Source organism: Cryptococcus neoformans, chromosome 10, assembly GCF_000149245.1.
Source record: "Cryptococcus neoformans var. grubii H99 chromosome 10, complete sequence".
NCBI classification, from domain to species: Eukaryota; Fungi; Basidiomycota; class Tremellomycetes; order Tremellales; family Cryptococcaceae; genus Cryptococcus; species Cryptococcus neoformans.
The window spans coordinates 342,501-367,031 of NC_026754.1; the positions used below are offsets into that span (position 1 = coordinate 342,501).

The window sequence follows — 24,531 nt, forward strand, 5'->3', positions numbered from 1 at the left end:
TCTTCTTCAACTGTTCCTAACAGCTTTCCCCAATGCTCCCTTCTCAGGCGGTGATGTTCCTCGAGCTTGACAGCCCCTTTAAACAAACAGCATGCAGTAATCGCTATAGCTCAGTTATGTTCATTTTCTAAGCGCAAACAGTCTTCAATGCAAACGCAAACATATCCCACATTAGAAGACCATAAACATAACAGCACTCAATTCACCCACATCTTCAAGGTCTGTTAACAATGAATATATATGCACAGTAAAATAACTAACTTACAAGACGACTGACGGTCAATGGATTGAACTGCTGTATAAACCCGAACCTGTTAAGAAACAGTCGAAGTACGTCATAGAGTTCGGGGTCAGACAGAACGACGGTTCATCACTCGCACCCCACAGGTGAACTACCGTAGCTATGTAGAGTGCATCTTAATACTACACACCATTGCAGAACGAACAAGTTGCAGTGGAAAACATCGAGCCGCCTATTTGGTTTACCGAGGATTCAAAAGGTTCCGTAACCTTCCTCCTCCTCCACCTAAGTCTTTTCCCATCATGCTCTCTGCTCTGAAGTGGCATACTCTAATGGTACCTGAAGGGTCCATTGTACCACAGCGTCCACTCCCATTTCTGATATACGTATTGCCCCTCAATAACGATAAACTACCTAAAACTGAACGTAATTCACAAACTTATCATAAACTTTGAATTATTTGACCGACCGAAACCCCACGTGAAGTCTTTCTTCGCGGGTCATCATCATCACTAGGTGCAGATTTAATTTATTATTGAGATATTGAGGCTTATGGATATCAATAACTGAGTAGCAAATGCAGTTCCTGTCCTGTGTCTTCTTGATGCGTAATGCTGAACCTTTCACTTTATTGCATGTGTACCACAAGGAAAAAGGCTAAATGGAATAATGATGTGCCATGATCATGATCATTGGATCTGAGCTACATGAACAGTCTGTAGCCTGCAGACGGCAAAGACGGTTAGATTTTGCCGGATAGCAAGGAGGGAGTGACACGCCTCGTCGGCCCAAGGCTCCGTGGCAAACAACGTGCCTGCAACGTCGTTCTCGTTGCACTAATATGCTGCATGCCGGGTAGTAAATGTTGGTACTATGTACTACTGTCATGTTCTGTGCACTGCTGTCAATTGTATATTTTTGTCCTGCATTGCGTGTCACTTTCCGGTTGTCTTCCATCATCACTGCTAAAGTTAATTACTGTAGATGTGGAATTGTTCGATTCACCCACGACTGACACTGCAGAGGTGCATTATCAGTATCATCTTACGAAAGGAGTCATCAGAAGTCAAAATACAAATAACGGTAATAAAAGGTGCACCGTTTGCTTTAAATTGCAAACTACGATAAACTCAAGGTAAGCAGATTTATTGTGCCTCTTGCTTACCTTTGTTCTGCTTCTGCTAATGTCTGTCGTAATGGTGGTAGCATCAACTGAATACAGGATTCGAAGACATAAATGGCACAGTTCAATGTTCCAAATAGAGAGATGGATGGATACAGTACAACTTTTAGCCATGACCGGGCCTGGCGTCTTAAAAAGTCCTGTTATTATGACGATGCTGACGATCTTAGACCCTGATGAAGATCGGCGTTTCCTCGTGAACTTCGATTTTCACCCGGTGATCGTTCGGGTGCGTCGCCTTTTCTTTCCTTATTCCTTTTTCCTATTCCCTGACCTCTCCTCCGTTTCCATTTTCTTCCCAGGACATGAAGCTGTTCAACCGACAATTTGTAGCATCTCCTTATCAACCCTGAATGCCATCTTTGTGAGACTTTAACGGTTGTCGGGGTTATCTTCCATTACGATATCATATCAACAAAGTTCAGGGATTTGACGAAAGCGTTTGAAGAGGGCCCAGTTCGCAAGCTGGAAAACGATGATAGCGGTCATATGTACGGCATTTCTACTTGGCAAAGCGAAAAGCGGAAGACCAGAGGCCAGAAACAAATGCATCCGGAGTACGTAAATGTAAAAGTAAGTCCGCCCTGGCTCACCGGCTTTTACGAAAAACAAGTAGAACTTTCTCACTATAACCAACCACCTACCGTACGTACACGATAGTCACGCAGCCTTATTAGTTTATCCTAGTCTCTCCCATGCATATATACATGTGGGTTCTTCATTTCCCCCGAAAGCTCATTTTTGTCTCATCCTCTACGGCATTTGTTCGAATATCATCACTCCATTACATTCGTCAATACCTCTCTGCAAATTCACCATACATCAAACACTACCGCCATAGCCATATAAACAACATCCAAGTTCCACCTATCCATCTTGTCCCTTACATCGGCAGTGCTCAATATGAGTGTCTCAACCCTTCTTCCAGTGTCAAAAGGCAACGTCTGCGCGCGGACATTTGAAGAAACATCCTCTCAGGGGCAATATAAAGCCCGACAAAGCTCCACTTCTTCAAGTGAGGGCAATAGAAGACAGCGTATCTCAATGGCGTGTTTGTATTGTCGACACAGGTAAGCAGAATTGGGTTCCTTATCTGCTGAAATGTGTTGACAAGTATTCGGTAGAAAAATTCGATGTTGTGGAGGTTCTCCTTGCGGAAACTGTCAACGATCGAAACGCCAATGTGACTATGCCCCTGTTCCGGAAGAAGTCAACCGTATCACAAGAGAAAAGAAGGCATTTGCCAAGGCATCCAAAATAGCCGATGAACTCCTTTCTCCTGCCACCACATTGTCACCTTATTATGTCTCTAGACCGACTTATAATGGGTCTGTTTATGGGCCGCCTGTTCGTCCAGCGCCCTATGCCCGCAAAAGATCTTCATCTATGCCCGATGAAGCTATGCCTTGGGGTGCTCCTTCAGCTTATGATCCTCCTCAGTGGATTTACTCTCAGCCCAATTATTATTTCGCTCCCCCTCATTATCCCTCTCTTGCCAGCACTTTCCCTCCTTACCCTTTAAATACTGAGCAGCCACTCATTCAAGCCCCTCTGTCGGGTCAACTGGGTGTACAATTTGACCCGCACCAAGTTCAACCTCTTCAGAGCCAAGTTCTTGACACACCATCTCCTGCCTCTTCGTCCATGTCATCGTTTGCTGCCCTGACGCGGACATCATCATCTGATGATGAGCATGTCTCTGGGATGTGGTTGACACCAGGATTATCAACTCCATTGTACCTCCGACCCGTGTCTTCAGGCTCTCTTTCACCGTCTGTTATACGGACAGGTTCCCGCCCGGGTACATTATCAACTGTACATCAGTCATCAACTCCTCCAACTCCCACTTCTATGACAGTTTCTTCTCCACATGTGACTTCCACCGCTTTCTATCCTTATGCTCCTACTCAGTCACTGACTAGCACAACTCAGTCGGTACAGGCGAATAAGAACGGGCAGTCACCTATGATTAATGGCTCGGCAAGCATAATGGCAAAGGAGCCTTTACTGGGTCTGGGGCTTGTCGAAAGTAGGGACATGTGCCTGGGGCATGATATTGGGGAAGATAATTATTCCCCTCCTCTTTATCATCAGGAGTAGGCATTATGAGCGCAATAGGAGCAGTGAATAATGGAGAGGGCGAACACCATTTTTCGATTTTTATTTTTATTTTTTATTATTTTCGTTTTCATCACTGTAGACTTCGTTGTATCACGGACATAGCCACATTCAAAGGAATATATTATTATTAGCACACGAAACATATACGATATATAATATTGATCCATAGTAGAATAGGCATCAATTTCTTAACCATCCGTCCATGGAACACGGAATCAGAATCAGCTTCAAGTGGGCGGCTCCCCTACTAGGCATACAGACTGCTGTGGACTTACGTGATGGGGTATTCGAAAGCATTTGTTAAAAACAGGGATTCATTTGCGTATAAGAGAAACTGGTTGAACCAGCGCTGCCTATTACTAATAGACCTTGTGTTTTTTTTTTTTTTTTTTTTTTTTTCCTCTTTTTGGTTCTACATTTCGTCGCCCCTTCATCACTGCGTGGATACCGCTATTCGGCTGATTTTTTACCCATTACAAACACCAACCCATTCAAAGTAGAAGTAGCCTACGGCGTGATGTGGATGTAAAGTGATAAAAAAACATCATCCGTGCGTAATAATCGATCAATGAATGTTGTTTGTTTGGCTTCGGAAATCCTTCGGCCCATGATGTAATACGATGTTCGGTCCTACGCCACCTTTAATTTCCCTGCCCCCCCCCTGACATTGCCCCTGTGCCTCCCCTGACAAGGGCGACTTTTCGGGCATTGGCCAGACATTATGATATATCAGTCGCCCAGTATTTTGTTACGTAAACCAAGTTGACGGCGAAATTAAACGTTATATATCAATAGTAGGCTCAACACACAAGGCCCTCGACGGACATCGGCGGGCCTCCGACCAGACACGAAGGATTCTTATGTCGACGTTGCTATATCAACAGGAAGTTTACACCATATGTAACCTTCTACTCACGCACTTACTTGTCTGTATCGTGATGGCGCTTCATAGTGTGCAAGTGGATTGTAATCTGTCCTTTGAATATAGTACAACAAATCAGGGTGATTTTGTGAGATACGAACAGCGTTGGTCAAGTTGTTGAATAAAATAAAAGCATTTGCATAGAAGTTTTTTATAAGCGGTATTCTTCGTGCATGTGAGAGTAGCGAAGTTGTTACAAGCTTAATTATAACAATCCGTAATCTACGCGCAGATCTGTCATTTTGGTGTTACAATCCCCCTTCAGAACGTCGAAGATCGAAGCAGGGGTCAGCTCTGGTTGGCTTCAGCCCTTGAGACTTTAGCCACTGATCAAGTGCTTTGTTGAAACATCTTGGTGACTGCCGCAACCCATAGAGTGACTTGTTCAAAAGGAGAATCTTGTTGGCTAGGATGTCACTTCCTTCTGGTGCTTCAAGATAGATGGTTTCCTCGAGATCGCCATTGAGGAAGGCTGCCTTGATATCCACTTGGTCACATCCATGTCAAGATGATTGACTAGAGAGAGGAATACCCTAATTGAGTCTTTGTGGGCAACAGCAGAGAAGACCTCATTGTAATCAGTGATTTTTACTTGCCCTATTTCCTATTATTATCTCCCCCATCTAACTGAATCATGTCACCGGTAATTGGTCTATTGTTCGCGGTCGTTGGTAGATGATGATGATCCTGGCTTGGAAGATGAAACGAAAGGCTTTTGCTCCTGCTTCACCAAGTTTTTGAGAGTTCTTTGTATCGTACATCTCTTTGACCTTTGACAGCGATTAATACGGCCTTCTTCCGCCAATTGTATCGCACCAGTTGTTGTGAGGCTATCAATCTGCTCAACTTCAAGAAGGGGAGCTTATATGGTCATCAGTGTAGACGAAGAAACAGAGATGACCAAAGGTAAGTTTGGCACTTCATAAGCATGAATAGCATATAAAACCCAACTTAGGGAACAACGAAGTTTCTATATGATCAGAAGCTAAGATTGGCTGTTCTACGACAAAAGTGAGCAGATGTTGTCAGACACTAACCCAGCCGCCAAGCAAGCGTGAGGCCACAGCAGGTCGAATATTAAGCAGGAAGTAGTCTCCTTATAGATGTAAAGGAAAGAGCATGGGGAAAAGTTTCTTTGCAAGTTCGTGTTCGTTAAAGCTAAGAATCCGACAATGAGTTATCACAGGGATTGTCAAAATGAAACTAAACACCACCCACCAAGCTATCCATACGCCCAAAGATCTCCAAAACCGTCGCAATCACCTCGAAACATAACTCTTCCTGATCTTCTTGTCCACCTCCTGCTCCCGCACCGCTCGTTGTTGAAGCCATTTCCTTCCTCACCTCTCTCACAAGCTCCTGCACGCTTTCTTTGCCTGCCCCACCAGAGCCACCTTCCCGCCGACGGGCGCTAGCGGAACCGATTGCGACAGGACCAGAAGACGAGGCAGTAGTTTGACCGAAGGGCCAAATGCAGAATTCAGCGAGGATGTCATCGCAACGAGCAAAGGCGGCTTCGCGCGAGTCATAGGACAGACGCTGGAGAGCGTTTTCAAGTACACTTGATGCGTAGGCTACGGATTCCAATTAAGCTTGGCCAGACAGGTAAACTCCACACTTACCAGCACAGACTAACACAACTGCTCGCATATGCCTATACTTGACGCCTTCTTTGTGCAATGCCTGCGGAGGGATCGCCGCAGTGCGCGCAGTCAAAAGCGAGAGCACCCTTCGCATCACATCGTCCTTCGCATTCATATCGGCAATGGGATGAGTAGCCATATCAAACAATAAAAAGTTGCGTTTCTCAGTCCGAAGGACCCCTTTGTCCACCAAGCCTTTGGCAAGACGTTCTCGGACCTGCTTGAGTTGATAGCCAATTTTCATGACATTCCAAGTTTCACCTGCCAAGGGCAAATAAGTTTATAACGCTTGAATCGTAAATATAGATGGCATACTCACCACTCATCAGATCGACCCAGGCTCCCGCGCCATACTTCTCACTCGACTTGATCATCTTCAGTGCTTCGTCCAAAATGGTCTCTCCCGTTTGTCGATCATCGATCACCTCAATCAACCTGTCGGATAAAGCTAATCGCCGACGCGCTGGGTCCCTGACCATTGCAATACGTCCGCGCAAAGCAAGTTCAATGAGGATACAACCTCGAAGAGCGTACGATATGTTGTCATTCCAAAATGATAGATAACCCTGCAACATGTAAGTCAGCATACATTCACAAATTATACATCTTTCAACTAGATCCTCCTATTCCTTCAGCCTGTCTGTTCCAGGTCCGTCCTTATTGTTTGGTCCACCAGCATACTGCCGAACTTCACAAACATGCAAAGCCACTTAGACTCACCGCCTTGTCTTTCAGTCCTAACAATAATACTTCCTCCATCAATGTTAACCTTGGAACCGTTTCCTTCTCGTTACCGTTTTCGAAATCTCTGGGGTCATATGCTATCTTTGCTCTGCCTTCATACGCGCCCGAAGCAGCGCTGTCGACCGACGAGCCCGGTCGGGGGATTGTCGACCCCGATGGGAAAGTGGGAGACTCAACCTGACCGGAAGAAGATGCTCCTACTGCTGGGGAAGCTCCTGTCCGTCTGCGTGTGAGACCTTGAGACATTGTTACTGAAACGGCTGGGCAATGAGGGACTGAGGTTAAAGGGCATGCTAAGTACGGTGGCTGCGTGCATCGATGGAGGACATGCCAGGCGCCCGATGAGAGGTGCGTCATATCACCGAAACACCGACGTGGCAAGCCATAGCTCATGGCGTCATCATTTTTGAGCTGACCCTTCAATCTTCGCCTGCAGCATGCTCCGGGCCGTCCTAATAATCACAAACGAACAAGAATCAATGCAGATCAGATTGTTTACATTGACAACGAAACAAAATGAGTAATTTGTGAGCTGTTGATCGCAGTTGTGGAATCGTGCTGACTATTACTAGGTATGCTACCGAAGTAAGGTCATATCCCCTCGCGTCGTTTGTGCAGCCTAACCATCAATAGCCTGCAACAAATGGCAAGGTCATCATAGATACGACCGCCGGTGAAATCGAGGTTTGTTTATCTTTACACAAAGTGTATAAACATAATGCTGACTGTTATCTATTATCTACAGGTTGAACTATGGGGTAAAGAATGTCCAAAAGCGGTTCGGAATTTCCTGGCGCTCACTATGGAAGGTACTTTGGACCGAACTTATAACTTTCCTTCTGCTGACAGAAACAGGTTATTACGATGGTGTGATCTTTCATCGTGTCGTTCCTGGGTTTATCATACAGTCTGGAGATCCTACTGGAACAGGCATGGGCGGCGAAAGTTTCTATGGAGAGCCTTTCCAAGATGAAATCCATGGACGGCTGAAGTTCAACCGGTAAGCTTCCACGGTACACAAGAAACTTAGCGTCTGATGTCTGGTGGCTAGCCGAGGATTATTGGGAATGGCAAACAATGGAAGTCGCAACTCCAATACTTCCCAATTCTTTATCACGCTTGATGCTGCACCTGAACTCACAAGCAAACATACTATGTTTGGAAAGGTTGTGGGGAACACCATCTTTAGTATGTCTCTTGTCTAATTCGTAACGGTTCAAACTGACCATAGTAGACGTGTTGAATATTGGGAACCTTGATACGGACAAAGAGGAGAAACCCCTTATGTATGTCCTGCTCACTGTTCTTTCAATGTTGCTGATTATTTCGTAGCCCACCAAAGATTCGACGAATTCACATCATTGAAAATCCTTTCGACGACATTGTACCCCGTATCACAGCAGAAGAGAAGAAGGCTCAGCAAAAGGCCAAGCTAGAAGCAAGAAAGGACATGGAGCAGCGAGAAAGGCGTGCGAAGGCTAAGAAGTGGGTCATCTGGATGTCATTTAGGGACACGGTTGATGAATATCATTGTAGAAATACTGGCTTATTGTCATTCGGAGACTCTGAGGAAATCCCTGAAGAAGAGGTGACTATCAAGAAGAAGTCAATGACCAGACAGGATTGTAAGTGGGGGATCCCATGACCATATGTACGCTAATGAATGCGATAACTGATGATTACACCCAGTGGTTGATCCCTCAGAACCCGAACACTCAAAATCCAAGACATCAAAGAGGACTGAGACTTTTGTCGATATCCCTCCCTCTTTGAAGGATTTGGGCAAATCGAGAGAAGACGAAGCAAGGGAGGAGAAAAAGGTGCGTAACGAATTTCTACAGGAAATCGGCTGATCTTGTGATAAACAGGCTGTGGACCTGAAAAGCATTCGGGCGCAGCATGAGAGGGAGAAAGCTGGCGGCAGGTAGGTAGTTCCTGCTCGTGGCAAGGATATGGCTAACGATTGTCAGCGCTGCTCGTCAAGCTGAGATTAAGCGTATGGAAGAGGACCTCCGTCGTCTCAAAAAGCGTAATGGCTCTGTTTCGGACTCTGACTCTGGTTCGTCACCCCATGCGCGACGCAAAGGTCCTTCCTACCTTGAACAGGAACTGGCCAAATACGCAGCTAATCGAGGACGAGCGGCAATGAAGGTCGGAAACAAGAGAGGTAGAAGAAACGAAGAAGAGGATATGCTCGCTGAGATGAGAAAGTTCAGCACGCGAGTCATGCAGGCTGGAGACGAACCAGAGGGAGAGCAGGCGGAAGGGATTGGGGAAGGCGAAGCGAAGGAGGAGGGCATGGGAATAGGAGCCGCAATGGCGGAAGAGGAAGGAGGTATAGAAGTAGATTACGACGTTGGATGGCTGACGCATAAGCTCAAGTTCCAAGTGGATGAGAAGGAGTTGACGAGGAGGGCGGAGGATGAATATGCGGTAAGTAATTGGCTAATTATGAGAGCAGGCCAGCTAATGCGGGAAATAAGGTTATTGACCCTCGTGCCAAAGCAAGGGATTTACAGGGGAAGCCTGATAAGAAAAAATGGAAGGGGAATCCCAACAGGCGGACCGCGAGAGACGTTGCGCGTAATGGATAGGGACCATGGAAGTGCCAATACATTTTACGATGATAGTATGAACAGCGAGCATTAATATGTAATAAATAATGGAACGATGATGAGCAAAAAATCAGCAAAGCGGAGATGTCCGACGGTGGCGAGACATGTGGCTGTGATGGATCGTACCACTTCTTTGTGTGATGAGACGATTCTTTCCCGCTCCGTTTGTTTTCGGGTAGTCTTTGAAAACTGATTCGTATCCACTTTCTTTCTTGCTCCTGCATTCTTTCTTCTTCCTTATTTACTTTATCCCCTGTGTACCTTCACACTCCAGTATATCTCCCCCATGGCCTCATTACAGGACAAGATGCCGACCTCACTGTACCAGTTCGACCAAGAAGAACAAGACTCGAGCTTCGCGCCTTCTGATATTTCCCCGACAGACGCTCTTTTCCCTCCTGAACTCACTGCTATCTTCGTAGATAACCAGTTCCCCTTCGATAATTCCTCAGGTAACTTCGGAAGAAATTATCAACACCGAGGTTCCCTCTCTTCAAATGAGGATTCACTTCCTTTCCTGTCACCGACCAACCCACAGTCAATGTCGTCGACCTCCCCACGTCTTTCCCTTTCTCCATCGACAGGTGAACCTTCCTTTCATCTCGCATCACATTCTTCCTATGATCAATTGTCACACTCTCCGCATAGTCACAGTTCCGCCTCGCCTTCATCGAGTTCCGGAACGGATGATGTTCTTCTGGCTAGAAGTTTTGAAGGTGTGAGCGGTGGGGAGTTGGATATGTTCCTGCTTCCAGAGCCGATCAATGACTATCCTGTCAATTCAGATGGGTTTGGAGGACAGAAGCCCGGACAATCGCTGTTTTTGCCCGGTCGAACAGAAGGATTCAATGGAATGGGTGATGAGTGGATCCAAGACCTCTTTAAGGACCCTGTTCAGGAAAATGGCTTTGATAACATTAGCCAACAACCACAGCCACAGGCTGGTGGCCTTGATTTTGATCCGATACTAGCGGAGCTTCAACAACAGTCTCAGCAACAACCAATGCAGCAACAGCAGCGGCAAGTTGGGCAAACCATCCAGCCTCAGATGGTGAAACAAGAACCATTAATACAGCAAGACAGCTGGAGCCATGAGCAAAACATGGGCAACTCCCAACGCGGTAAGCATTATAATTTGATGTAATTTATCGTCAAAGAGAAGACGCTCACACTACACAGGCTTCACTTTTACTCACCATCCTTTTGCTCCCAGGAACCAAGCTCGGGATATCAAACCCGCTTCTATCCCTCTCACTGCGAGTGTGCGCCGTCCTACCGCTGTTAAAACTGAAGCAGTTCCTGCTGCTGGCCCCACCCCTACCATTGGCAAGCACAACAAAACTGAGCGCCGTTATCGCCAGAAGGTGCAAGCTGCTCAAGCCGACTTACGGGATGCCATACCTGCGTTACGTCTATTGTACGGAACTTCCACTCCTGAGCAGCTTGCCACTACCGATATTCGTGCACCTGACGGGACAGTTGACGGCCTCGGAGAGGTGACCAGGCCGAACGCCAGTGCAAAAGCCACCATTTTGATAGGGGCGAGAGTATATATTGAACTCTTGCAAAAACGCTCAGCAAAGCTTCAGAGGATGGTCAATGAACTTGAGACATTTAGAGAAGCGGTGGAAGGTGAAGCGGGCCTTGCCGCATGGAAGGAAGACTTTGGACGAAGAGAAGCAGAAATTGATAGGGTAGAAGCTGAACAAATGGCGGCCAAGCTCAAGGAAGAGGACGATGAGATTGAAGACGAAGATGATGGTGAGGACGAGGAACCTTCTTCCAAAAAGCGTAAATGTACGGCCGCGCCAAAGACCAAACCCAAAACAACAGCCAAGACCAAAATCACCCCTCAGTCTACTGCCTCTGCTGGTGCTCGAGTGTTCGCAGCGTTTGCTATGTCATTCTCTTTCGTCCCTTCTGCTTCCACTGTCTTCCGCTCAGCTTCTCAGCCCCAAGCTCTGACAACCGATAAAGTTCTTGGGCATGCGACAGATCAACAAATCCTTGCCAGCGTACCGTTAATCATCGCTGAGCACATATCGCGCCTCCTTGCCCGTAGTCTTCCGAACGCCCTTGTTCCCGCCCCTGCAACCCTGCTCGAATGGACATGGAGACTTCTTGTCGCTGTTGTTTTTGCTGTGGTCATGCGTCCGATCATCTCGAAATTGACCACCAAATCAGCCGAAAAGGTTAGACCAGGTACAATTGAGGGTGTTCTAAAAGATGTTGTCGGGATCGTTTCGAGAAAGAAGGCCCAAAAGACCGAATGGGAAAGATTTGCTGCAGGTGTCGTTGGTCGAGGTAAGCTTCCAAGTTTCCAAATGTGACACATTTTAATAATTGCGTAGCCGATAATGCGTCTGCACTGGCAAAGTGGCACACTATCTTACATCTTAATGTCACCGCCTCATCACCCTATTCTCTTGCACTCCTTGCGCTTCTTCAGCCTGAGTCTTCTCTTCTGCGTTCACCGCAGCAACTCTGGCTCACTGCCCAGTCACGTGTTGATGGAACTACACCTCCCGCTTTAGTTACTGTGCTTGGATTGCCCTTGCACGAAGCCTTGCGTTGCCTTTCTTCTCTTCCCCCCACCTCCGCACCTCTTTCCGCCCTGGCCGAACAGATCACTCTCATTCATGTTCACGATCTGTACACTCGTTTATTCATTCACCTGGTCGAAGCTTCTACCGCCTCTCCCCTTTCCACCACGTCACTCAAATCCCTCCTTTCCGCTCTTGAATCTCACAACTTGGGTGCCAACCTCAAAGCATCCGCTTTTGACAAGGAAATCAGAAGCGTGATGCAAAGTACTCAGAAGGGATCAGTGGTGCACGCTCTCGGCTTGGTATTGATTGGTCTTTGGGGGATCTTTACGGGGCCTAGCTCCTCAGCGCAAGCATCCCTTGCCGCGGCACTTGTAGCTGACCAGGTTTCAGGCACAACTCATGGACTCAATTCAGTTTCAGCTTTGCTTGAACTCCTTTATCCCGGCTGTGTCCCCGTCTCTGAAACCCCCGTTTTCGTCAGTCCTCTTTCACCAAACGCTCAAAAAGTCGATACCCTTGCACTGTCAATCATTGAGTATCTTTCGCTTCTTCTCACCACTTCTCGTTCCACAGAGGCCATGAATATGGACCGAGAAGGTAGGAAAGAAGAAAGTCTCGGTGTTCAGCGAAAGGTAATCAAGTTGAGAGGCGTCTTGAACAAGACCGGATGGGTGGGTGTGGAATCTGAGCTCGATGCAGATGACTTTGAGGAAGTTTGCGATCAGCCAGAAGAATTCATACTAGGAGACGAAGCGGATAAGCGTGATCTCAGACCTCACCAACTTGAGAGCGAGAGAATACATTATGAACGGGCGAAGGAGAGATTGGTAGACATTCTTGCCAGGATTGGCAGACGTGCTGCAGGAAGGGCCAATGGAAGAGATGAAGATTCGGGATTGGAGGGCGATTTAGATGAACTGTAGAATGTCGTCCTTATTTTCCGTCTTTGCTTTTGTTTTGTATGTTTTTTGGTTCCATCGTGTTGATTAATGTGTATAATACTCGTCATAAATGTACGTGCCATTGTTTGGAAATGAAGCTGTTTTTTCCCCGCTTAAGACACGTGTAGATGCTGCAGAAGACTTGTAAAGCCGTAGTAGGCAAACGCACTCGGACATTTCTCAGCTGGTGCATTTACACGAATTGTTTAGGTCGCTGGCGCCTCCTTATTGATCAATTTCCATAGCCCGGCATGAGCAATAGTTGTAAAGGTCGGATTCCGCGACAGCATATCAGACAAATACCATTGTATGCTGTATGTACGTACGTGATGTAGGCGATGCTATCTATGGGTCGACCTCCTTCGTTCATTCGTTCCACCCCCTCTTCATTATGTTTGCCTTGTTGGTGCTGCCTTCCTGCAGCGAGCAGCAGCAGTCTTTTAGCTTACTCGTCGCGTGTCCATCGTCCTCCATGGGGATATCAAACAACCTTCTACTTCTCATTGATCCCTATCGAGCTGCATGCCCATTTCATTGGCAATACGAACTGTACCAATTGGAAAACATGAATGAGCAGGTCTGGATATGCAGGTGGCGGTGAACTACTCTCGTTATGAACTGCTGGACAGCTAATGGACTTGGATGCCTTCTTTTGCCCTCATCTGGGCTGATTGAATACGCAACCGCTTACCCCTAAAAGATGTCGCACTTCCCATAACAACCGTCACCGGTAGTCATGCACAGCCAAGGTTGTCCATCGACAACAAGGAGATATGGCCTACAGAAGACATAAGTTACGGGCAGAATGAAGCTATTAATGCCCGTCCACCAAATCACGAACTACCATCCATCCACCAACGAAAGTCCAACTCTACTACTATCGTACGGCGATCGTACATCTAGTACGTACTACCCATTCCACTATACTACTTCTACTAGACCTGAGACCCTACATAGTAGACAATACGACGGGGCATCCTATTGTCGCGGACCTCAAGAAGTACATGCATTATTGTGCCTTGCGGTGGCTAAGGATTAGTCATATATGTGCCAGATATGATATTATGATGTTATGTGAAACAGTTTCTTGGACCTTGTTGATATTGGGTGTTCCGTCGTTGGATGATCATAAAAGCTCGCAGCTCTCAGCTCTCAGCTCTCGGCATCAATTGTGTGGGCGGGCTTGAATGGTTGTACGCCGGGCCTTATTCGTGCCTTACTCTGCCGGCTGTCGGCGCTCACTTTCATCTTTGATTCGGGTTCTGGCCCTCACTGCTGCAGCTCCCGACGTTCGAACGTTTCTCATCGAGTCATGGGTCGCTTTATTGGTTCCTTATATCAAGTGTACTGAATGATGTACAAATAGCAGATCATAGCTTCCCAAGAACATGTCTGGTCCAACACTCACTGACTAGTCTCCTGAGGTCTAGAATCTGGAATTTAGAGGCCAGCCTATCAGTGCCAGTAATATGAGAATGTTGCATTTTCGCATTTACTGGCACTGACATCCCCTGCATCGGGCGGACATTATGCAAGAGCCATATTCATTTGTCATACGCATCTTCAAGCTATTTGGACAAGGTCTTCATGTCTATCCACTCCCTCCTTTTCATGCCCCCAGTCTGATGATCTGCTTGACTCCGGGCTATATATTGATTAGCTTTGGACTGAGGTATGAAAGAGTGATGGACTCACAGCCCAAGAGGTCATATCACCACTGGCAGTAGTCAACAATTCCACATGCATAGCCAACGCCGCGTTCAAATCTCTGGCAGCAATCGCTGCTGAATTATTAGCCAAGAAGGGCTGACAGGGAATAAAGGTTCACTGACCCTTAGAAATTTCGTTCATCATATCCACCGCCTGCTTTGGAACTGTTTCATTATTGAGTCCATCGAAAAGAATGTTCAGCCGTCTTTCGGTGTCATCCACAATTCGTTTGACGTGAGGCTATGCAATACTCAATTAGTGTTTAAGATTGTACATAATTGTGACGGCACATACAGGAATATTGGATTGCTTCACCCTTGTAAGTTCTCTGGAGAGAATCTCATAAATGGGTTTTGAAGCTTCAGGGATATGGGATCGATCCCCAGAGGCTTCATCAATAAATGTCAATTCCTTTTGTACACAAAGAAAAAGAATGCACTCACGGTGTCGAGGCTTTACCTGCTCAGAAGTAGATGACTGAATTCTCGTTTGAGATGGTGAAGTAGCAGAAGGAAGCATCTGCTGTCGCTGCTGCTGCTGAGGCGTAGCTGACCGTCCAGGAGGAGGAGGCCCGGCCATTCTAGAGCCAGGGGGAGGGGGTCCGCCCATTCCCGCAATTCCACCATCAAGAGACTGCACTTGTCTGGGTTGACTGGGGAGCCTCTGGAAAGCTGAAGGTGGCCTTATTTGGCTTCCTGGAGGCGAGCCGACCCTACCAGGTCCCGAGGGGGACAAGACGCGTTGAGGAGGGGGCCCAGCGAGAACTCCGGGTGGAGGACCGGTTCGGGCACCAGGGGGAGGGGGACGCGAGAAGGCGGAAGGAGGAGGGCCGGCAGCCGCTGGAGGAGAGGCTAACTGCTGCTGTCGCTGCTGTGGTTGATGTTGCGCTTGCTGGTGGAACTGTTGCTGTTGCTGAACAGTAGGGGGGGGTTGCAACTTCGCGGCAACAGAAGGTGGTCGGGCGTTCTTAGGAGGCGGAGGAATCACACCAGGCTGAGGCGACCTACCGGGGGGAGGGGGCCCCCCTACAGTGTTCAACCCGGCACCAGCAGCGGCAAGCGGATCGGGAGAGTTGGGGAAAGGAGACAAAATAGCAGAAGCCTTCTTGACGTCCTTGGCAGCACTTTGAGGTCTCTTTGGGGCGAAGGTAGGCGCGTCGTTCCATCCTGAGATACCCCGTTGTTGCGAGCCTGGGATCAAAGGAGGAGAGCTGATAGGAGCACTGGTCTGACCAACACGAGGGGGGGGAGGGATTGCCTGAGTTTGGGTGAATGAGGGCTGAGGAGCACCATATCCTTGCGGCTGAGGGTCATTGGGTCGATAACCATTAGGCGCATACCCAGAAGATGGTTGATAGATGGTTGCAGGGGCGTAAGGATTTGAGTCGCCGTATGACGATGTAGGTTGAGGAGGTGCATAAGCGGTCGAAGTGGATGCAGGCTGATAAGGTCCGCTGGCGGCCGGCGGTGGTTGATAAGCTGGCGCAGTTGAAGCGGCGTAAGACGCAGGCTGCTGAAGGGCATAAGTGGGCTGGGAGGACGCATAGGCAGACGCCGGTTGGGCAGGCGCGTAACCCCTCGCGATGGAAGAACCGGCCGTACTCTGGGTCTTCCCAATTGTTTGGGCCACCTTAGTACCGACATTCTCACCAGCAGCGCTCAAGATTCTTTGTCTGGCCTTATCAAGCTCACCCACCTGTTCACTGCCCTTATAGTCAACAGGAGTCATCTTCACATACTTGGCAGCAATATCCACTAAGCCTTGAGTAGCGAGCAAATCAGCATACTCATAGTATCTGTCGTACAAGCTGGCAAGCTTGTAAGTTCTTGCCCCGGCCTCAGCAGCGGCTACCGACTCGGTAGGAATAAGCAAGTCTTCGTCAACATAGCCGGTAGCAGCTTTGAAAACGGAAACCTTTTCAATGAATGACTGAAGCGCCTGGGCATGGGAAGTGTATCGAGTAGCAAAAACGGCCTCCTCTTCCTCAGCCATTTCATCCACCCATATGGAGATGACTTTTTCAAGCTTTTTAGCCGCAAGATAGCAAAGAGTGGCATCCTGGCGGGCAACTTTGGCGGATGCTTTGGCTTCGGGACTGTCGGAGGCAGAGAGCACTCGCCATTTGTACTGAAGTCGCTGGCCAATTTGCTCAGCAAGATTGCTAAAGTCGGCATCTTTGGCAAATGTACACAAAACAACAAAGGCGACCTTCCATTCTGACAAATCGGCGTTTTGAACAATGTCCAAAAGGTCCTCGGTCACAATAGATTGGAAGACACGGAGAAAAGGACGAGTCGTGGTCTGCTGAGCAAAGTAGGCGTTCTGAGTGGACTGCAAAAGGTCGGAACCACCTCGAACAGCAAGGAGAAGGGCATCCGCAAATCTCTCAAAAGCAAGACAGACATCCACAGCAGACTTAAAGTCACCCACAACCAAGGCTTGGGTAACAAGCTTGTCGACATCACTCTCACCTTCAGGGTAGATTTGGAAGGTGTTCTCCTTGTTGACAATCTCGTCTCTCACGGATGAGGCACGGCTGCCGATAGTAGCCGCAACAGACGAGTCCGCAGCTTCAGATTTATGAGAGATGATACTGTCAAGCTGAGGGTTTCGCAGAGCTCCAGAAGCCATCGAGGAAAAGAAATCGGCCGCGGCTGCAGCGGCAGGTGTTCCTGGAGCAGTCTCATCGTCGAAAAGGCCCTTTTCGCTCTCTTTTGTCTCGGACTTCTCAGATTTATCGTCAGCATGAGACTCAACACCAACATCGGACGCGGTGCTAACGTCTTCGATAGCTTCAGGCTTCTCGGCAATGGGAGTTTTGACACTTTCCGCTTCTAGTGGGGCAATGACCGGAGTTGCGTCACCAGCTGCCTTGATGGCGTTGGGGAACTTCTTGATAGCCTCTTGCACCTTCTTCGCAACCTCCTCCTGAGAGAAACCAAGCAATTGCACAAGCTCCTGTCTCGAGTTAGCTTTGAAAAGAGTCCGCAGAGCCTTCCACGCTTCATCTTCGTCTTTGGCCCTCTCAGAGCAGAACCCTGCAAGCTTTTCTTGCTGGCCGTCAGTCTGATCTAGAGCCTTGGCGCGATTGAGAACATCCTGCTCGGTACTGACAGTCCGCAGGTGAACAACTCCAGATTGATGTTTACCAGATGCTGCAGGAAGATTGGAAGTGGTAGCGAGAAGGCCGCCGAAGCCAAACGTCGCTGAAACAGGACGTCGAAGCCACTTGGGAGGTTGCTTGAGAGACAAGATGTTGGCAGTTTCATCCTGGGGCTGCTCGTTTCCAAGTGCACCGAAAACATCGTCTGCGGTAGCCGCCTCACTGAGCTTCTCGGTAGACTGGGGAGGAATGCTGGTTGTTTGCAAGGAGTGAATACCAATGTGACCGTCAAATGAGGCTGTAGCGAGTAAATCGGGGTTTCTAGGGCACCAAGAGGTCTGGAAGGACCAATCGTTGCTAGTAGGAAGTTCACCGATAATCTCGCCGGTCTGAGGGTTCCAGCACAATGTTCGATTGTCTTTGCCACATGACAACAGGAGGTCGGCATCCTGCTTACACCATGAAACGGAAAGAACACCTTTGTGATGACCGCTGAGAATCTTTTCGGGAGCTCGGGTGTTACGAAGATCCCAAAGCATGATAATAGGGGATTCGTCATCTTCGGAGGCAGTAATAAGTCGAGTAGCCTAAAAAGGATCAACATGATACTCCGTTCCTAACTCAAAACGACTTGCCTGTTCTGGATGCCAGCAAACATCACTCATACCTCTTCTTTTCCCCATCTGAAGGCCGGCCACACCACCAACAGTCTCCATTCCCTTAGCGGCACCACCGCCATATTGCAAACTAACAATCTCCTTTCCAGCCTTCAAATCCCAAACAGAGGTGAAGCCTGAAGATGACGATGCGGCGAACACTCGAGATACTGTAGGGTTCCATTGCAGGGCCGTAATCTCGTTGAGTTTGGTAGAGGTCGGTCCGGGAGGGATAGGCGCGTTATTGGGAGAGTTGAGATCGTATATATATATCTGTGAAAGGGTTAAGAAATATCCGAGCTATGTCCTACGAAAACGTCGTACCTCGGCATTGACAGCACCAGTAAGCATGAGATTCTTCTGGATAGAGTTAAAATCAAGGCCTCTAACTGGACCAGTGTGCTTTTCACTCTTGAAGATTCGTGCCTCGTCCGCACTAATGTCATATTAGCGACGCGTTAAGCTACTGAAGACGCACCTAGCACCAGCAACAATCTTGGAGGGATCAAACACATTAACTTCACCAGTCTCCATACCTGAGGCAAGCACTCCCTTCATGTGGGTAGTGGAAGGTGTTGACCATGCGAGCTGGTTGAATCTATGGCACGTCAATTGAGTACTACAGTATTGAACGGGAACTCACCGGCTGTTAACGGTGATGCTGCCCAGAGGGGGTTTGCCTTCACCACCGAGCTTCATATTTGATACATCCTCAAAGTCTGGCTGCCAGATTTCGAGCTGAGATTCGTTGCTGAAGCTTTCGTCGAGGGCACCAGCGACTGCACCGGTTGCGAGGAGGGGCGCTGAAGAGGAAGTGTTATCCCAAGCAAAGGTTGCCGTGCGTGAGATGTCCTTGAGTTTCATTTTGCGATTGGCGACTTGCGCCTGTGTAGGTAAAAGAGGTTTGAAGAAGCAAGGAAAGATATGGATGGAAGGAGATTGAGGGATGGATAGAGAGCGAGAACCGAGCGAGGGCAGTCTCCAGCGCGCTGATGACGCCCGACCCCTTGTGGGGCGCGCCTATTTACTAAGGGGCCGCTATAACAACTAGGCACTGAAAGAGTACTCTCGTGCCTTCTGACGGACATGACTCCGGAGGCGCGGACGCGCCCGCCGCTGCCAACAACCAACCATTTTTGCAACCTCCACTCCCCACGTGGCAATTGTCAGCTTTTTAGGTCTTTTATTTGTTGCCCTGCACTCGTCGGCGTTCCTCCAAGGTTCAAAGTCGCCTCTTTAGGAGTTTTCGTCGCACTTCCCACAGCCGTATCTTGTACCCAGATCCATTCGGAACCGCAGAATCCGCTATGCCTGACCCATTTTTTCAATCCCAGAAGAAGCGGAAGAGGAACAATCGTTCAGGTCCTTCAGCGTCTCGCCAGCAAAAGCATGAAGACAACGATGAAAATCTCTCTTCGGACGCCGAGGGCGACAATGGCCCCGTTGATATTGATTTGATGGATTTTAGAGAGGGTCGGGAGGATGTGGCAATGAGTGATGAAGAGTATATCGATGAAAATGAGACGGCAGCGGAGAAGAGAGTCAGGTTGGCCAAGGGATATCTTGCTAGAGTTCGAGATGAAGTAGAGGCTGGTGAGATCTTCTTCTTTTACTGTTTCCCACTCTGCTAATAGTGTGAAGACAATGCGGATCAAGACTATGACGCTGCTGATATTGACAGAGAGCTTATTGCGTCTCGTCTTCAGAAGGATGTCGTATGTTACCATTTTCATATCCGTTCTTTACAATGACTGATTAACGCCTACCTCAGGCCGAAGTATCAGGCCGTATACACCTCTTCATCACGCCTAACTTGACTTCTTCAACATCCCATTTCATCCCCACATCATCTCATCTTCCTACATCTGCCACTTTGACACCCTACTATATCTTCATTTCCACCAAGCGAGGCTCCATCATCCGCCATTCGACTTCCACTTTACGTCGAGCCGGTCAGAACTTCGGACATGCCCAGGGTGGAGAAAATGGCCACAGCGGAGAGATCTTATGTCTGGCAGCGAGTGAAGACGGAAAATGGCTGGTTAGTGGAGGAAGGGATAAGGTGATGGGTGTATGGGATGTCAGTGGAAGAGAGCCCAAGTGGGTGACTGGATTAAAGGGCCATAAGGATGCTGTCACTGTGAGTTATAACATGATTTTTTGGTGGATTAAATTGATTAGCCGTGTCAGTCAATTGCCCTTTCGCCACTCAACAACCCGTCATACCACATCCTCTCTGCCTCCCTCTCCCGTCATCTTGCTCTTCATTCCCTTTCTACGCTCTCTGTCATCGACACATTTTTTGGCCATCAAGATTCTATCCCGTCTGTCTCTTCTCTCAAACCCACTTTGGCTGTCACGGCTGGATCCCGAGATCGATCATGTCGATGGTGGAAAGTCGAGGAGGAAGTTCAGCTCGTCTTCCGAGCAGGTGGAAAGACTCGGGAGGATTTAAAGGGTTTAATGCCCGCGGAAAGGAAGGAACGTTTGGGAGGAGGATGGACGGAGGGTGTTGAGCCGGAAAAGGAGAAGGACAAGCACGGGAAGGGAAGAGAATTTATGGAAGGTTCAGTTGACTGTGTTTGCATGCTTGATGATCAGCATTTCGTCTCTGGTGGTGATAGCGGGTACGTATCAGTTTCTGACAATTTATCCTGTCTAACATATCTTATAGATCTCTCCTTCTTTGGCACACTGGAAAGAAAAAACCCATCTTCACTCAGGCTTTCGCTCATGGATTCACACCGATCACCGCAGAAAACCCTATTTCCACTCCCTGCTGGATCACTTCCATTGCAGCTTTAAGAGGTACCAACCTTTTTGCTTCTGGATCTTGGGATGGCCAAATCAGATTGTGGGCTTTGAACCAAGAATTGAAGTCTTTCTCTTATGTTGATGTCGAAATACCTGCCAAGGGGTTCGTCAACTCTCTCCAACTCAGTTCTCTTCCTTATGAGACTATATCTCATGCTTCCCTTCCGGAGTCAGGGGAAAAGGAAAGTACAAAGGCAAAGTCAGAAATTCTGTTGGTTGCTGCTGTAGGCCAGGAACCCAGACTGGGTCGATGGATGAGGGATAAGCTTGCGAAAAACGGCGTGTTAGTCGCGAGGCTCGAGTTGGATGGGAAAGGCAAAGTTATGATGATTTAGACTTAGTAGACTTGTATGGATCTGTGTACATATTAATTATTTTGGTCGTTTTGAAAAGAGAACGCATCATGTTTACATGTGGGAAGAAAAGGAAATCTGAGCACCACGAATAGTTCAAACAGTGCTCAGATGCCATCAATCGCCGGGTTCTCGTCATCCTTTGTCAAGATATCTTCTACCACTCGAATCACCACTCCTGGACTGATTCTTATCTCACCCTATCAATGACAATCATTAACGATCTTACTGTGGTAGTTTCTTCAAGTCAATCATCAGCTTACCTTCTTAGCTTCTTCCCCTACGGAGGGGCCACCAATACGCCATTCTTCTTCGGGAAGGACCCTATCGTACTGAATTGCAACATATTGGTGACCGATAGAAGTGGCCATGAGTTCAAAGTCACCTGCAGACAGACAGTCAGCATTTATATCTCGGTATACGAGTGACGGAGAACCCACGTTGAAAGCCACCCTGTTCAAACAGTTCGATGACACTCGATTGGCCGGGGACCACGGGCATCCACATTGCGTGCATGAGTTCTTCCACATGTAAGCTTATAACAATCTAAATGTCATATTAGCCTGAGCATCTCTCGCCTAAGAGAGCAGAGTGATAAACATACACGTGCGCGATTGAACAACTCCATTCGTCTAGATTTAGACATGCCCTTCAACTTCACGACATGAACTTCAGCCAACGGAGTCAGGCCCTTCAAGGCATTGATGAGACCCATATGGTCCTCTGGACGAAGAGCAGGAATTTCTGTCTGAAAGGGGATCAGAAAAATGAGCTGGCTGGGCCATCAATACTGAATCAACGTACTTGGTGGTCAATGTATACAACGACTGGCAGCGATGTCTCACTGGTGGTTCCAGTGATACCAAACGACTTGGCTATATTCTGACGGTAAGCATCAAAAAAGTTCGGTTGGGCGAAGACAGTGGGAACAAGGACGTTCATCTACATCGCATGAGTGTAACATGTTAGCAAAAGCAATTGCCTCGTTCAAAGGCAACTTGCCTTGCCCCATTTGCCATTGTCATCGCCGATAGAGTGCGCCGCCCCTGGTCAGTCTTCTGTTAAGTTTGTATACAAAACTGAAATCTACCCGTGGCTACTCACAGCGATCGATTATAACAACTTTTTCAAATTGAATTGTGATCCCTGCCAGGCTACGGTCGGTAAAATGGGTAGCATCTTCGATAGAAGCAGAAGGCAAAGCACGAGAAAGGAACCAAGAATCTGATTGCTGTCAGCAGGTTCCTATTTCTATGCTTTCAAGCTAGAGAACTTACTTTCTCCTCGTTCATCTCTCCAGCTAGGGCTTACACCACATCTTGGGAACCAAATTCGTTTTGGTAGGGACACCTGATGGAGAGTGTCAGTTAAGTAAGTTGATGCAAGAACGCGTGCTGCGCCAAGAAAGGCCTCTGTGGCGAAATGTCTGATGGAAGTTAGTTAAAGGACTGAAGTAATGGTAGATGACACACTTGAAAAACACTGGCCAGATCGAGAGCGTTAGCTGAATCTCAGTGACCTGTCAGATGGACGCTCACCGAGATAGCCCTCTAAGCGCCGAAGGATGAGCAGTTAGTTCCTACACCTCTTATGAAGTAATGTGATACATACCAGGCCCTGGACCATCATTGAAGATGAACTGTAACGTAGGTCAACAGCAGCGCAAACACTGTCCGTAAAGACTTACTGTCACTCCGCCCAACTTATAACCCATCTGACCGAACTCTAATCTTGCCATTTCAGGCTTCTCTATCCTCCATCTATCATGTTCAGCAGCAATACCTCGCTTTCCGGAGGATATGATGAACTTGGTGTCTGGAAAAGGACTTTCGGACTCTACGGTAGGCTCTTCCTCATCGTCTGTAAAAGGTGAGGAAGCGGGATCGTTTGGAGGAAAAGGGGTGATCGCCGTAAAAGCTCCGCCTGTTAAATATAGGTTGGAAAATACTTGGAAGCCCGCCACGCCTGATAGATGATTGGCATGTTATATCTTGAAAACGACTTAATGGCATGACTCACCACCCTCATATTTGGTCCATTTCAGCTCTTCATCGAAATTTACCCATCCGTCCCTGTCACCATCTGGAGCTTCCTTTTTGAGCATCGGGTTATTTGCCCAGTCTAGCGGGTTCCAGTTCGCCCCTCTATGGATGCCTTTCCACCAGTTTCCATGCTTCTGCGATGCAAGAGTTTCTGACCATTCTCTGCTAGCCACATCTTCATCCTCAACTGGTTCAGAAGGCTTAAGGGAAACGAACAGGCCGATGAAGATGAGTGGGGATGTGATCAAAAGGGTGCGTAATATTGAGCGCCTCGACAATGAGGCCATAGTTAGCGTTGGTCTATCGGAAAAAATTATAAATGGATAGAAATAAGATCGAGGATACGTGGAACGCTGAATATTATGGTCTTACGGGACAGAAACATGGGCGAACCAGGAAGATAGACGGCGCATCAAATTACTGTTGCCATGCTACGCGACGCGCCCCGATCTCTGGCTGGTGGCTATCTGGCGGAGCTGGTCTAGATCAATTTTTTAGTTCTTATTGGTCTCTTCATCTGTGAAAGTTGGGTTGGACTGCATCAGCAAAATCTAGTCCTTGTTGTAACGAAGATACAGCAGGGTGCGGGGGGTGTTGGTAGATTATTAGATTATTAGATCATCAGATCATTTGGTCGCACTTCAGCTGCTCTCATTCTACTCTATTTATAGGATCGACTGTAATTTATGGATAGAGGTCTAATAAATTCGGCTCGTAGTTTTCGTTCACTTGTCAAATCACGTTGTGAGACTCGACATCAGCTTCATAATCACCATCAGACGTGGGCTGAGAAGTGGTGGGGGCACCAGAATTTTTCGATTACACAGATCTCGTTGAGCGATAAACGAACATTTTGTGGGCCTCTGATGTTTCTCTTCTCTTATTTAAATGTAA

At 47.8% G+C, this 24,531-nt stretch overlaps 8 protein-coding genes and 2 non-coding genes; 5 read left to right on the forward strand and 5 right to left on the reverse strand.

Moving 5' to 3' along the window:
- CNAG_04808 (XPG N-terminal domain-containing protein) overlaps positions 1 to 247 on the forward strand; it is a 3,573-nt gene extending 3,326 nt beyond the window's left edge. Inside the window, exon 9 of the mRNA XM_012196832.1 lies at positions 1 to 247. This exon is cut by the window's left edge and continues 584 nt beyond it.
- Positions 248 to 1,068: 821 nt separating this feature from the next.
- On the reverse strand, positions 1,069 to 1,525 carry CNAG_12900. XR_001046192.1 has 2 exons: positions 1,407 to 1,525; positions 1,069 to 1,360 (listed from the first exon to the last, which is right to left on the reverse strand). It is a non-coding gene; the product is annotated as a hypothetical RNA (non-coding RNA).
- A 593-nt stretch (positions 1,526 to 2,118) lies between these two features.
- CNAG_04807 (hypothetical protein) lies at positions 2,119 to 4,098 on the forward strand. XM_012196831.1 has 2 exons: positions 2,119 to 2,494; positions 2,549 to 4,098. Exons 1-2 carry the CDS (start codon positions 2,328 to 2,330, stop codon positions 3,522 to 3,524), a joined length of 1,143 nt encoding a protein of 380 aa, XP_012052221.1. The 5' UTR covers positions 2,119 to 2,327; the 3' UTR covers positions 3,525 to 4,098.
- A 1,180-nt stretch (positions 4,099 to 5,278) lies between these two features.
- CNAG_04806 (golgi phosphoprotein 3) lies at positions 5,279 to 7,193 on the reverse strand. XM_012196562.1 has 5 exons: positions 6,831 to 7,193; positions 6,430 to 6,676; positions 6,090 to 6,371; positions 5,686 to 6,041; positions 5,279 to 5,625 (listed from the first exon to the last, which is right to left on the reverse strand). The coding sequence occupies exons 1-5, from the start codon at positions 7,098 to 7,100 to the stop codon at positions 5,620 to 5,622; spliced, it is 1,161 nt and encodes a 386-aa protein (XP_012051952.1). The 5' UTR covers positions 7,101 to 7,193; the 3' UTR covers positions 5,279 to 5,619.
- Positions 7,194 to 7,294: 101 nt separating this feature from the next.
- On the forward strand, positions 7,295 to 9,539 carry CNAG_04805 (peptidyl-prolyl isomerase CWC27). XM_012196830.1 has 13 exons: positions 7,295 to 7,381; positions 7,427 to 7,439; positions 7,488 to 7,538; positions 7,600 to 7,663; positions 7,710 to 7,854; positions 7,906 to 8,042; positions 8,089 to 8,140; positions 8,187 to 8,339; positions 8,391 to 8,479; positions 8,544 to 8,674; positions 8,723 to 8,778; positions 8,825 to 9,287; positions 9,338 to 9,539. The coding sequence occupies exons 1-13, from the start codon at positions 7,371 to 7,373 to the stop codon at positions 9,446 to 9,448; spliced, it is 1,476 nt and encodes a 491-aa protein (XP_012052220.1). The 5' UTR covers positions 7,295 to 7,370; the 3' UTR covers positions 9,449 to 9,539.
- Positions 8,472 to 9,453, reverse strand: CNAG_12901. XR_001046193.1 has 2 exons: positions 9,100 to 9,453; positions 8,472 to 9,051 (listed from the first exon to the last, which is right to left on the reverse strand). It is a non-coding gene; the product is annotated as a hypothetical RNA (non-coding RNA).
- Positions 9,540 to 9,627: 88 nt separating the features above from the next.
- On the forward strand, positions 9,628 to 13,292 carry CNAG_04804 (hypothetical protein). XM_012196829.1 has 3 exons: positions 9,628 to 10,590; positions 10,649 to 11,773; positions 11,821 to 13,292. The coding sequence occupies exons 1-3, from the start codon at positions 9,756 to 9,758 to the stop codon at positions 12,939 to 12,941; spliced, it is 3,081 nt and encodes a 1,026-aa protein (XP_012052219.1). The 5' UTR covers positions 9,628 to 9,755; the 3' UTR covers positions 12,942 to 13,292.
- Positions 13,293 to 13,751: 459 nt separating this feature from the next.
- Positions 13,752 to 19,517, reverse strand: CNAG_04803 (protein transporter SEC31). XM_012196563.1 has 9 exons: positions 19,072 to 19,517; positions 18,907 to 19,026; positions 18,753 to 18,864; positions 18,408 to 18,701; positions 15,113 to 18,359; positions 14,964 to 15,058; positions 14,792 to 14,909; positions 14,655 to 14,740; positions 13,752 to 14,604 (listed from the first exon to the last, which is right to left on the reverse strand). Exons 1-9 carry the CDS (start codon positions 19,290 to 19,292, stop codon positions 14,569 to 14,571), a joined length of 4,329 nt encoding a protein of 1,442 aa, XP_012051953.1. The 5' UTR covers positions 19,293 to 19,517; the 3' UTR covers positions 13,752 to 14,568.
- Positions 19,518 to 19,601: 84 nt separating this feature from the next.
- CNAG_04802 (ribosomal RNA-processing protein 9) lies at positions 19,602 to 21,663 on the forward strand. XM_012196828.1 has 5 exons: positions 19,602 to 20,021; positions 20,070 to 20,143; positions 20,200 to 20,568; positions 20,619 to 21,055; positions 21,103 to 21,663. Exons 1-5 carry the CDS (start codon positions 19,736 to 19,738, stop codon positions 21,575 to 21,577), a joined length of 1,641 nt encoding a protein of 546 aa, XP_012052218.1. The 5' UTR covers positions 19,602 to 19,735; the 3' UTR covers positions 21,578 to 21,663.
- CNAG_04801 (hypothetical protein) lies at positions 20,160 to 24,106 on the reverse strand. XM_012196564.1 has 14 exons: positions 23,615 to 24,106; positions 23,283 to 23,560; positions 23,207 to 23,234; positions 23,134 to 23,145; positions 23,068 to 23,077; positions 22,873 to 23,021; positions 22,700 to 22,819; positions 22,598 to 22,641; positions 22,400 to 22,537; positions 22,200 to 22,343; positions 22,036 to 22,141; positions 21,859 to 21,980; positions 21,064 to 21,795; positions 20,160 to 21,006 (listed from the first exon to the last, which is right to left on the reverse strand). Exons 1-13 carry the CDS (start codon positions 23,922 to 23,924, stop codon positions 21,703 to 21,705), a joined length of 1,554 nt encoding a protein of 517 aa, XP_012051954.1. The 5' UTR covers positions 23,925 to 24,106; the 3' UTR covers positions 20,160 to 21,006; positions 21,064 to 21,702.
- Between the last annotated feature and the right edge of the window lie 425 nt (positions 24,107 to 24,531).

Coding starts and splice junctions, on each gene's coding strand:
- CNAG_04806 (XM_012196562.1), bottom strand. CDS start 7,100: ATGTCTCAAGGTCTCACACGCAGACGGACAGGAGCTTCCCCAGCAGTA. Junction 6,372..6,429: donor CTGGGTCGATCTGATGAGTG/GTGAGTATGCCA, acceptor TGCCCTTGGCAG/GTGAAACTTGGAATGTCATG. Junction 6,042..6,089: donor AGTTGTGTTAGTCTGTGCTG/GTAAGTGTGGAG, acceptor TGGAATCCGTAG/CCTACGCATCAAGTGTACTT.
- CNAG_04802 (XM_012196828.1), top strand. CDS start 19,736: ATGCCTGACCCATTTTTTCAATCCCAGAAGAAGCGGAAGAGGAACAAT. Junction 20,022..20,069: donor TCGAGATGAAGTAGAGGCTG/GTGAGATCTTCT, acceptor AATAGTGTGAAG/ACAATGCGGATCAAGACTAT. Junction 20,569..20,618: donor GCCATAAGGATGCTGTCACT/GTGAGTTATAAC, acceptor TAGCCGTGTCAG/TCAATTGCCCTTTCGCCACT.
- CNAG_04807 (XM_012196831.1), top strand. CDS start 2,328: ATGAGTGTCTCAACCCTTCTTCCAGTGTCAAAAGGCAACGTCTGCGCG. Junction 2,495..2,548: donor TGTTTGTATTGTCGACACAG/GTAAGCAGAATT, acceptor AGTATTCGGTAG/AAAAATTCGATGTTGTGGAG.
- CNAG_04803 (XM_012196563.1), bottom strand. CDS start 19,292: ATGAAACTCAAGGACATCTCACGCACGGCAACCTTTGCTTGGGATAAC. Junction 18,360..18,407: donor TTTGCTGGCATCCAGAACAG/GCAAGTCGTTTT, acceptor GATCCTTTTTAG/GCTACTCGACTTATTACTGC. Junction 14,741..14,791: donor GATGAACGAAATTTCTAAGG/GTCAGTGAACCT, acceptor ATAATTCAGCAG/CGATTGCTGCCAGAGATTTG.
- CNAG_04805 (XM_012196830.1), top strand. Junction 7,855..7,905: donor GGACGGCTGAAGTTCAACCG/GTAAGCTTCCAC, acceptor TCTGGTGGCTAG/CCGAGGATTATTGGGAATGG. Junction 8,779..8,824: donor AGGGAGAAAGCTGGCGGCAG/GTAGGTAGTTCC, acceptor AACGATTGTCAG/CGCTGCTCGTCAAGCTGAGA.
- CNAG_04804 (XM_012196829.1), top strand. CDS start 9,756: ATGGCCTCATTACAGGACAAGATGCCGACCTCACTGTACCAGTTCGAC. Junction 10,591..10,648: donor CATGGGCAACTCCCAACGCG/GTAAGCATTATA, acceptor CACACTACACAG/GCTTCACTTTTACTCACCAT. Junction 11,774..11,820: donor TGCAGGTGTCGTTGGTCGAG/GTAAGCTTCCAA, acceptor ATAATTGCGTAG/CCGATAATGCGTCTGCACTG.
- CNAG_04801 (XM_012196564.1), bottom strand. CDS start 23,924: ATGGCCTCATTGTCGAGGCGCTCAATATTACGCACCCTTTTGATCACA. Junction 22,142..22,199: donor AGTTGTTCAATCGCGCACGT/GTATGTTTATCA, acceptor TATGACATTTAG/ATTGTTATAAGCTTACATGT. Junction 21,796..21,858: donor TAGGGGAAGAAGCTAAGAAG/GTAAGCTGATGA, acceptor TGTCATTGATAG/GGTGAGATAAGAATCAGTCC.